Source organism: Drosophila ananassae (assembly GCF_017639315.1).
Source record: "Drosophila ananassae strain 14024-0371.13 chromosome 4 unlocalized genomic scaffold, ASM1763931v2 tig00000241, whole genome shotgun sequence".
Taxonomy (NCBI): Eukaryota; Metazoa; Arthropoda; class Insecta; order Diptera; family Drosophilidae; genus Drosophila; species Drosophila ananassae.
In genome coordinates this window covers 838660-850706 of record NW_025319047.1, presented here as the reverse complement: position 1 = coordinate 850706, position 12047 = coordinate 838660, and the positions used below count along the sequence as shown (strand labels likewise).

Here is a 12047-nt window from a genome sequence, read left to right as displayed (position 1 = left end):
ATTCAAGATAAGGAAAATGCTAAAAAATTAAATTTATTAAGTGGAAGAATAACGTTTAATAATGTTTCTTTTTCTTATGAGGGTCAGAAGTCATTATTTCAAGATTTTTCAGTTACCATTAATCCTTGCGAAAAGGTAGGTCTAGTTGGTTATTCTGGAGGTGGTAAATCTACTTTTATAAACTTAATCATAAGGCTATTTGATGTTAAAAAAGGTAATATACAGATTGATAATCAAGTAGTATCGGAAGTTACACAGAGTTCTTTGAGGCAACAAATATCTGTAATACCTCAAGAACCATTGTTGTTTCATGATACTATTTTAGCAAATATTATATATGGTAAACTTCAATCTACTATCGAAGAAATAATAAGAGCTGCAAAGCTGGCTGGTATTCACGATTTCATTATGACTCTCTCCTACTTTTTTTACTTACACTATCATATTTTTTTCCTCATTCCTTTTCAAGACATACTCTTAGACAACTGGACGTCGAGCCTATCCTAGTGTTGCATATCAAGCTCATACTCAGTATGTAAATCTTTGACCAAAGCTACAACGTATTCTTTTTGAACAATTATACTGATTTTGATTTCGGATGTTGTGATAGCAAGTATTTCTATCTTTTTTTCGCTTAAAACCTTGAGTGTACGGTGCATCACTTCAGTGTTAGACATAACACCAATACCAATTATTGAAATTTTAGCTACATTATCGTTTATAGCATAATTTTCATTCTTATTCAGTAACTTTTCCATTAAATCAATATCAAATTTGGAGATAACAAAACTTGACCCATGTACCATATCAATTTTAACGTTTGCCCCTACTATATCTCTTAAAGTACGCAAGTTATTTGCAAGGTTAGTGAAAGTTACAAGAGCTTCATTAGTGCTATAAGTTATTCCAGTAATTAAGTATCTCTCTAGTACATCCCTTTTGTGTAGCAATGTGGTGCCTTCTACTTCCTTAAAAGTGGATAGCACTTGCACTTTAATGTTATGTTTCATTGCAAGTTGTACTGAACGATTATGCAGTATTTTAGCACCAGATGACGACATTTCCAACATTTCATCGTAAGAGATAAATTTGAGCTTGCGTGCCTTTGGAACAATTCTCGGGTCTGCTGTATATATTCCATCAATATCAGTAAAAATTTCGCAAGTTCTAACACCAAAGGCTACCGTGAAGGCAACTGCTGATATATCAGAGCCTCCTCTTCCAAAAGTAGTGATTCTATCATCATTTATACCCTGAAAACCAGCGATGATCGCAGCAGTATAACCCTCAGCAAAAGATCTTTTCACACGGTCAATCTTTATTGTTTTTATTTTAGACTCAGAATAAAAATCATCAGTTACAATTGGTAACTGCCAAGCAAGCCACGATTTAGCATTAACTCCGATCGATTGGAGAGTGATAGCTAATAGACCGCAAGAAATTTGTTCTCCTGCTGAAAGCATAACGTCATACTCTGATAACTCTTGTCTGCAACTTAAATTTGAGATTTGCCTAGCCTGAAAAGCCATTTGGTCAGTAAATCCTGCAACAGCAGATACAACAACGATTACATTACAACCTTTCTCAATATCGTTTTTTATCAAATTTGCAACTCGGTTTAAATCAGTTAGCGAAGTCCCACCAAATTTTTTTATGATTATTTTGTCCATAGTTACAATATAACTCTCTTCTGAAGAAAAATATAGTTTTTGTAGAGATAGCAGCTTGCAAGCCATTCAGAAAAGGGAAGACAAAGCTATAGCTAACGCGTCATACCACGATTCATTCCATAGCTGTACGAACATTCATTTTTGAAGGTAAATTGCACAGCAAATGGTGTCATCCCAGTGCCTAGACACTGGGATCCAGAAGACTTAATTTCAACCAAGTGGCTGCATAATAAAGGCTGGATTCCAGTGCCAAGCACTGGAATGACACCCTCCCTTGTGGAAATTGCTCTCAAATCACAATGTTCGTACAGCTATGGATTCATTCGCGGTATAGATTCCGCTAACTAGTAGCGGAATGACGAATTTGTTGTTTTAAAATTGTCAGTAAATCTAAGTCAGTTTAGCTATATAGCACGAACTAAACCACTAAGCAGCAGAAGACCTTGCATGACCTCCAAAAAATGCTTTTACTCTTTCAAGATAAGTAGGTGGTTCTGCAGGGATTTCTATTTCATCTATTTTAGAATATATTGCCGCGTCTACGACTTCATCCGTTATTAACTCCCTTAACCTTTGTTTTATCTGCCCTCTCTGAATATGCTCCCCATAGTCGTTATAAAACTTTACATATAATTCCTTAAACACAAATTCTTTTATAGCATCTCTTGTATAAGAAATGCCGTCCTTTACTTCATCACTCACGTTGCTCAAATCCACTTCAGAACTTGGTGAATACAAATCATCAAAATTTTCTTTCAAAACTTTTATCTTATAGTAATGCTTATCCACATATCTCTCAAAAAATCTTTTAGTAGTATACCTAGCCAACTCTCCTATTTGCCAAGGCTCTAGTTGAGCTGCAAAGTTGTTTTCTGCTTCAAGGCCATTTAATGCATAAATAATGCGGAGAAGCATTCCAGGACCACATTGGCGGTTACTTTCATCAAAGCGAACCAGTAATATAGATTTCAATAGTTCTACGTCTGAATTTTGCTTTCTTGCCGCAATTAAAACTAAATTTATAGCCTGTGTCAATGTCAATCCGGTTTTTGAATCTACCCAATTTACCCACTCCCCAGTTTCATAACCATCCAATCTTAGATAAGGTTCTATCATTCGTTTTTGCTGACTTGTTAAACCGCTTATATAACTTTTAAACTCTTCATCTAACTCATTTGATGGTGCCCCATATTTTTCCTTTAATTCTTTAGCACATTTAATGGTGCTTTCTTCAAAACTTCTAGTATGAACACTTTGACTACCAGTGCCCACATCACTTACATTAAACAAAAAGCTTAGCTGCTTTACATTCAAACCCAAAGGTGAAAAGAGTTTTACTGATGGATATTTTATTAACTCAAGAAGTGCTACTGGAATTAGCAGTGCATAATTTAACAATAATAAACCAAAATTAAATATAAGAAACTCACGTAGAGCTGATACCTTTGATGCAATGTACAAAAATGGAAGCTGTAGGTAATATATCAAGTGTATACTGAAGAATAAGATTTTGTCCTTTAATTTTATTGTTGGATCTTTATAAACCTCAAACAACATGCTATTGCTATCAATATTGTTGTTTTTAAAGGAGGTATAGTTGTTTATGATCTTCTCTTGCAAGGGAAGAAGCATTTTATTCAGGCAAATAAACGCAGCAATAACAATAAAACCTGTAGCCAAAAATGCTAGTGCAGGGCTAGAAGTGCTTGTAGATAAATAGGCATAAAGACCATCAACAATTAAGTTTTTGTATAATCTTTCAAAGGGACGAACTAGAATCGGGTCAAGGATATAGTTAACAAGAAGATTTAAATAATACACGAGAAACAAAAGTGCAATCAAAAATGCAATAATACTACAAACAACCAAAAATGCTTTTAATCTCGGATTCATAACCCCCTCTTAATAATCTGTTAATATAATCTATTTTAGGAATAAATTGAAAAAAATGCAAGTTTTTATGTTAAAAGATCAATTGAAATTTCTGAGTTTAGGGTATATTGTTAATCTATTTAGATAAGAATTATTGTGTCAAATAAAATAGATTTTTGGGCTATTTTTGCCTTAGTGATTAGCAGCCAAATTGGCTCTGGAATTTTTATGCTTCCAATTAGCCTTGCTCCATATGGCATGTATAGCCTTATAAGCTGGATAATATCAGGGCTTGGTGCTATATCTCTTGCTTTAGTTTTTGCCTCACTCTGCGCAAAATTTCCGGAAACGGGTGGCCCTCACGTCTATGTAAAGCATGCTTTTGGCCCTGCTGCAGCTTTTTTTGTTGGTTGGACGTATTGGGTGATCTCATGGGTTAGCACAACAGCCGTAATAGTTGTGGGTGTTGGTTATCTTACACCATTTTTCCATGAAGATATTCAAAACGTACATCTGTTTTTAGAGATGTTATTACTTACAATTATTACACTAATAAATTTTAGAGGAGTAGCTACTGCTGGACGTGTTGAGTTTTTATTGACGGTGATAAAAATTTCTGTATTGCTTGTAATACCTATAGCAGCATTGTTTTTTTTTGATAGAAATAACTTCATCATAAGTGAAGAAATATCAAATCTTACAACATCGCAGATTCTTGCCCGTTCTACACTTATTACTCTATGGGGTTTTATTGGAGTTGAATTGGCAACAGCACCTGCAGGGTCAGTTGATAATCCAGCTAGAACAATACCAAGAGCAGTGGTACTTGGAACAATCTCTGTTGCTGTTGTGTATTTTATCAACAATCTTGCAATTATGGGATTAATAAATGGCAATGATTTAGCAAGTTCAAGAGCACCATATGTTGACGCAATAAAAATTATGGCCTCTGGCAATTGGCACTTGATTATTTCTATAACTGCGTTCATTTTTTGTGTTGGTACTTTAAACGCTTGGGTACTAGCTAGTGGACAAGTGGCCCTTGGCCTTGCAAAAGATAAACTGATGCCACAGTTTTTTGCTCAAAGAAACAAGCACGGTTCTCCTTTCTGGGGCATAACAACTAGCTCAGTTGGAACTGCAACTTTACTAATCCTCACTTCAAGCAACAATTTTGCTAAGCAGATCACATCAATTATCGACTTTTCTGTAGTTTCATTTTTATTTGTTTACCTTGCATGCAGTCTTGCTTTTCTCAAAGTTATTGTGCAAGAAAAGAGTTGTTACAAATTTTTAATTGGCAGTATAGCAACAACCTTTTGCTGCTGGGTAATATTTGAAACTTCTGTGAATACCTTGCTGATCGCAAGCTTATTCACTGCAAGTGGCGTACCTCTTTATTTATTTTGGTATCGCAGAGTTTCTGTATAGCAAATGTTATGTATCTGTTCAGCAGAGTGGCAAAATAAGGTAGACGAGAAAAGACAACTATAGGAAGAAATGGGTGTCATGCCAGTGCGTGACACTGGCATCCAGTTCTTTCGCGCAGTTCCATCAAAAACGTTGTAAAGGATTAATCGCTTTCGTGTTTACCAACTTAGTGCCCAATCTGGATCCCAGATACTGTCTCTGCTGTCAAACAAATTATCCAACAAAATTACAATTAAATGGTTGATTCTTTTTAAGAATACCAAAAAAGACATGCATTAATTTTCGCATTAACGCAAGAACTATGACTTTTGGACATTTGCCTTTACTTGCTAGACGCTGACAAAACTTTTGAAAATGATTATTATGGTTTTTGACTACTATAGCTGGCATATAAAGAGCTTTTCGAATACGCTCAGATCCTATTTTGCATATGCAACTTCTCTTACTTACTGACGATCCCGATTGATAATGTCCTGGCAGCAAAAGCTGTAAATTGTTTAGCATTGTCAAAGTTATCAACTGATGGCATTTCTGCGACAACAGCAACAGCAGTAAGATATCCTATACCTTTTATAGTCTTAAGGTTTTCCACCATATTTTTTAGATGTGGATAGTTATTTATATGCTCATTAATTTCTTTTTCGAGAACAATAATTTGCTCCTCTATTGCCAAAATTACTTTAGATATAGCTTCTTTGCAACTGGAATGCATATTTTTGTTTTCCAAGCGATTTGTCTGTTGCACCTTATCATCTTTTAGCGATTGCATGCAACGCCCTCAAATGCCTCATTTCAGGTGCAATGGGCTTCCAAAGAGCAGGTTTGTTGGCGATACAAAATCTAGCTATCATAGCTGCATCTGATTTATCTGTCTTATTTCTGAGCAGCTCACTTTTGCCAAAAGCTTTCTGGGTTTACTATACTGACATTATGTCCTAAATCGTGCATAAAAGTAGCCAAATCTTCTCCATACCAACTAGTTGCTTCAAGACATAAATGAGTAAGATTTGCTCCATGGCCATTGCACCAAACTACAAGTTTTGCAAAACCATCTTGATTATTTTGAAAGACTTTGTGTCGTTTTTTACTGTCCACTAACAAACAAACATCAAATTTCTTTTTTGAAATATCCACACCCAAAATAGCATTTACTTGCATAAAATTGCCTCCAAGACTATAAATAAACTGAGAGTTTAGACTAACCTTGTAATACGGGATATAATTCCAAAAGATACTGTTCAGTCTTTAACTCTATGGGAGGGAAGCAAAATCTGGCTTAATGGCATTAGTGTCGCATCAGCTTCACCCTCCCTGTGAGGTATTTTAGCTCTAATGCCTCACATCATAAAGATACAAGTGTCACGCACTGGGATGACAAGAAAGGGAGCACTGGAATTTTTGTTTCAATATTTGTACATGAGCCATGCATCTGAACAGATACAATGTTATAACTAGAGATAATTTTTAAATGATTGATATTTATGAACTACGACTTTTCTTGTTGTCCACTTGTTCAACATTACCCTTCTCAAGTTTACTATCTACTTCTTTTGTGTGTTCATCATCTATACTAGTTTCATCTTTTATCTTACTAGGGTAATCTTCCTGCGATTTTTTATATGCTTCCATGTTGTCATATATAGGGTTACTGATGATTTCTATTTTTTCAGGTGTGAAAATCCTTGCTAAAAATCTCCTTATTATTGGTATTGACCTTAAGAAATCTCTTAGCTTTGAAGATTCTTGTCTTTTGTTTAGAGACTGTTGGTCTATTTTAGAGGTTTTTACACCATACTTTTTATCATCAAAATTTATTGTAGGCTTTCTTTTATTCGAAAGAACACTTTGGGCCTTTGATCCATTGGTTCCTTCAGGCCCTTGAGGTGTAGAAATTGCAGGTTTAACCTTAGTTTCATCGTATTCCTTACTCATCTTTCATTTCATTATGTAATATTACTAATATTGCATAATAATAGCTAAATTACAATTAATTGCAAGGTAAAAATATTAAAACAATTGTAAATTTTGTCAGTAAAAATATAATAGAACTTTGAAATTAGAGGTTCATCTATATGGGATACAAAATTGCTGTTATTGGAGCAACCGGAAGAGTAGGGCGTGAGGTATTAAGCACGCTTGCTGAATTTCAAGATGAGGCGATAGATTGCGTTATTGCACTTGCATCGAAAAAATCAGAAGGGAAGAAGGTGAGCTTTGGTGACAAAGAGTTAACAGTTTTATGCCTTGAGGATTATGACTTCGTTGGAACTAATGTAGCCATTTTCTGTGCTGGATCTCATGTTTCTGAAGAGTATGTACCAATTGCAACACAGGCTGGATGCATCGTGATAGATAACAGTTCCCATTTTAGAATGAAAGAGGGTGTGCCACTCATTATTCCAGAGATTAATAAAGAAAAAATTATGGAATATAAAAACCACAACATAATATCCAATCCAAACTGTACTACAATACAGATGCTGCTAGTACTACATCTATTACACCAAAAAGCAAAAATAAAGAGAATCGTTGCTTCAACTTATCAATCAACTTCTGGTGCAGGCAAAGCAGCAATGGATGAGCTCTATGACCAGACAAAAAAAATCTTTATGAACGAAGCTAAAAAACCCAAGATATTCTCTAAGCAAATAGCATTCAATTGCATTCCCCATGTAGGAGAATTCATGGAAAATGGTTCTACAGAAGAGGAATGGAAAATGCAAGAGGAGACAAAAAAAATTTTAGAGGAAGATATAAAAGTTACTGCAACTTGTGTAAGGGTACCCGTCTTTATCGGTCACGCTATGGCAGTAAATGTGGAATTTGATCAACATATCACTGAAGAACAAGCTCGTGAAGTGCTAAGTGAAGCCGAAGATAGTGGAGTTTTAGTGTACAACAGGCGTGAAGATAGTGAATACATAACTCAAATTGATGTTGTACAGGAGAATGCTGTATATGTATCGCGTATTAGAAGAGACAATACTGTTGAGCACGGATTAAATATGTGGATAGTGGCTGACAACCTGCGCAAAGGCGCAGCATTAAATATAGTGCAGATTCTTGAGATTTTGATAAGAGAGCATTTGTCAATCAAGTGCATATAGAGCGCACGTACGTTGTAATTCGAAGGAAATTTGTATACCACATGGCAGCGCGTGACGCTGGAATGGCTTTGTTGCATCGCTACTTATGAAAGGCTAACTATAATTAGGATTATAAGCAACTTATTGAAAATCTTGTTTTTTTGCAATCAATCTGATCAAATTTAAGAATAGTAATTTGTTATTTATATTAATAAATTTAATTCTATTGAAAATAGCTAAAGCATTGAAATTCTTGAATTTTAGCCGGATTAGTGAGTGGTAGTGAAATTTCTTTTACTCAAATTTAGGTATTCACTGACCGTTCTTGTTATAAATACCAGAATAATAAGCTACTGATATTCTCCACCTTTTTTATCTTTAATCCATCATAGCTAGCGATGCAACAAAGCCGGCTGGATTCCAGTGTCAAGCACTGGAATGACACCATTTGCTGTGCAGTTTACCTTCAAAAATGAATGTTCGTACAGCTATGGAATAAATCGCGGTATGACGGTTCGCAGCGGTATAGTAACTCGTCACCCCGCTACTTGTTAGCGGCTGAGATACCGCGGCGGTATGACGTAGAAGCTATACTTTTATACTCACCAACTCAGTATCCAATCTGGATCCAAGTAGTCAAGCTATTCGGATGACACCCTCATAAAGTGAAATGAGATCCCGCTAACACGTAGCGGGATGACGAGAAAGGGGCTACTCGGATGACACCCTCATAAAGTGAAATGAGATCCCGCTAACACGTAGCGGGATGACGGGAAAAGAGGTACTGGGAGACATCCTTCCTGGTAGACCCAAATCACAATGTTCGCACAGTTGTGCGTCACGCGCTGCCGAACACTGTATGGTTATACAAGAAAAATTAAGGCTTAAAAGGAAACTTAAGCAGCTAATAGGACCTAAGCCTTCTTAATAAAACATAAAAAGCTCCTTTACCACCATGTTTTTTCGTAGCTTGCTGGTAGTATAGAACCATATGCTGGATTTTAGTATCATTTAACCACTTATTTAAGTTATTCTTTATAGTGTCTGTTTTATTTGTTGCACTGCCGTATCCCGTAATTACCAATAAACATCTATTCCCTGCTCGATAATTTTTGATAATAAAATCTATCAATTTACAGTAAGCATCCTCTATATTATAGCCATGCAAATCGAGCTTGTCGCTTATAAAATATTTACCCCTATCAACTTTTGATTTTGTGTTTTGGTCAAGACAAAATGATGAGTTACCATTATTGGTATTAAGAAAATTCCCTTGTAAGTCGGAGGTACCTTTATCAACCATAGACTTTATATTTACTTTATGATCAACTTTCAAAGTAACTTTTCCACATTTTATTGGCTTAACATTTTTTTGCCAATCCAACTCATCGTCCGACATAAACGCATTAATCGAATTGTATAATTTTACAACAATATTCAAACATAGTAAAATGTTGCTTATTCTATAAAAACCAGATTTTCGATAATACGATGAAATCGTCAAAAACTAATGAGAATTTTTGGCTGTATGGAAAGCACACCTGCATGTCAGCACTGAAGAATAAAAATAGGCGGTGTATAGAACTGTTAGCAACAGAAAATTTCTATAGAGAGCACAAAAAAGAAATTAGGCAATGTGTAGACAGTAAGGGCATTAAAGTTCGATTAGTAGAAAGCAAAATACTTAATGACGTTTTACCCAAAGGTGCTAACCATCAGGGAATTGCTTTAAATGTTGCCCCTATTCTTTATAACTTAAGCATTGAAGAAATAGCTGAAAGCTCGAACGATAGCTCTACTATAGTCATTTTAGATCAAGTCACTGACACGCACAATATTGGGTCGATTTTAAGAACTTCAGCTTGTTTTAATGTCGACGCATTGGTTTTACCACATAACCATTCACCAAGTGAAAATGCATCTATTGCAAAAGCAGCAAGTGGAGCATTGGATATTGTCCCACTAATATACGTTACAAATATAGTAAAAACTATGCAGTATTTAAAAAAGGTCGGTTACTGGTGTTATGGGTTTGATTGCAATACTAAAGAAAATATAGATGAAATAAAGAGTTTTGAGAAAAAAAGAGTAATTATTTTTGGTTCTGAAGAGAAAGGGGTACGAAGACTAGTTAAAGAAAACTGTGATTATCTTTTAAAAATACCAATGTCAAATGCAATTAACAGTTTAAATGTTTCAAATGCAGCAGCAATAGGCCTATATTCTATTTATATTAAAACAAATGCCAGCGCATAGCTGTTTATAATAAAAACACTTGATAAAAATATGGTTTTATATTATAATGTGTTAAGTAATGGATAAAAGGAGTTATATTATGTCTTACATGAGAAATGAACAGGATATTCGCTCTCAAGGCGTTTATTATAGTGCTGGGCTTAGAAGTTACCTAACTAAAGTATATAACTACATGGCTTTAGCTTTGGGCGTCACAGGGCTTGTTGCATTTTTAACAGTATTTTCTGGTCTTTTTCAAGTAATTTATTCTAATCCCGTTCTATCGCTTGTGGTAATGTTATCTCCGGTTGCATTGGTGTTCTACATGTCTTATAGAATTCAACACCTAAGTGCTCAGTCTGCCGTTACTATATTTTTCTCGTTCTCAGTGTTAATGGGGCTTTCCTTATCTTATATTTTTATAGTTTATACTGCAGAAAATATAGCAAGAGCGTTTTTCATTACATCAATTATGTTTGGCTCTATGGCTTTATATGGTAATACCACAAAAAGAGATCTTACAAGTATGGGCTCTTTCTTGATTATGGGAGTCTTGGGGATAATTATAGCATCCATAGTAAATTTATTCCTTGGAAGTAGTCCTCTCTACTTTGCAATATCGTTCATATCAGTAATAGTCTTTACCTTAATGACTGCATATGATGCTCAAAGAATCAAGGACGTTTATTATAAACATAATGACGGATCAGAAGTTGCTACTACTAAATTGGCAATACTCGGTGCAACTAATCTTTATTTTGACTTTATTAATATATTTCTCAATCTACTCAGGTTACTTAACTTGTTCAACAATAGGGATTAGATGTTTTCCTTTTTAAGGAAAGGCAGTAAGAATTCTATAGTTTTCTTTCTAATATCTCTAGTTGTATTGATGTTATGTCTTGCATATGCATCGGTGCCTCTATATAGCATTTTTTGTAAAGCTACTGGGTATGGTGGCACAATAAGAAAAGTAACTAACACAACAACAAATATAACTAACCAAAAGATCAGGGTCCATTTCAATGCTGATATAATGTCCGATCTACCTTGGGAGTTTAAATCAGAAACTAACTACTTTGACGTAAACATAGGAGAACAAAGTTTAGCGTTTTATTACGCAAAAAATCTATCTGATCAGCCTTCATTTGGTATGGCAGTATATAACGTTACGCCTTTCAAAGCAGGTAAGTATTTCAACAAAGTTGCATGTTTTTGCTTTGAAGAACAAATGTTGCTAGCAAAACAAAAAGCAGCTATGCCCGTATCTTTCTATATAGATCCTGAGATAATGCTTGATAACAACACAAAAGATTTGAGCGAAATAACACTATCATACACATTTTTTAAGCTTAAGTAATAAACTTTTTCCTATTGTCACCCAAGCAGCGTGAGCTATAGCTAAACTGACTTAGATTTACCGACAATTTGAAAAACTGTCATTCCGCTACCCGTTAGCGGGATCTATGCTTTGAGATACCGCGAATGAATCGCGGTATGACGTGTTGAAACAATCCGATAAGGTAAACCTCGTCATCCCGCTACTTGTTAGCGGGATCTCCGCGGCGGTATGACGTGTTAGCTATAGAAGGAGTGCGTTGTTATTCAAATAATGATTATGCAACAGATCTGTTGAATTGAGCAGGAGTTCTTATTTGCTTTTTGCGCACCGACTACTTGTGTCTCAGTGCTTGGTGTTATCAATTCCCATCCTTCATTCTTTGCTTCACAAGCATTCCAATATTGAGCCAAT

The 12047-nt window shown here is 35.2% G+C and overlaps 1 protein-coding gene across 2 annotated transcripts; it reads left to right on the top strand.

The window, feature by feature from the left end:
• The first annotated feature begins 5724 nt into the window (after positions 1-5724).
• Positions 5725-8292, top strand: LOC123258059 (aspartate-semialdehyde dehydrogenase-like). 2 transcript variants are annotated; one of them, XM_044717969.1, is made up of 3 exons: positions 5725-5973; positions 6644-7284; positions 7345-8292. In XM_044717969.1, exons 2-3 carry the CDS (start codon positions 7046-7048, stop codon positions 8078-8080), a joined length of 975 nt encoding a protein of 324 aa, XP_044573904.1. In that variant the 5' UTR covers positions 5725-5973; positions 6644-7045; the 3' UTR covers positions 8081-8292. The 2 variants fall into 2 exon arrangements, with proteins under 2 accessions (XP_044573904.1, XP_044573903.1); XM_044717968.1 differs by having other exon boundaries at positions 6644-8292.
• Positions 8293-12047: the final 3755 nt, after the last annotated feature.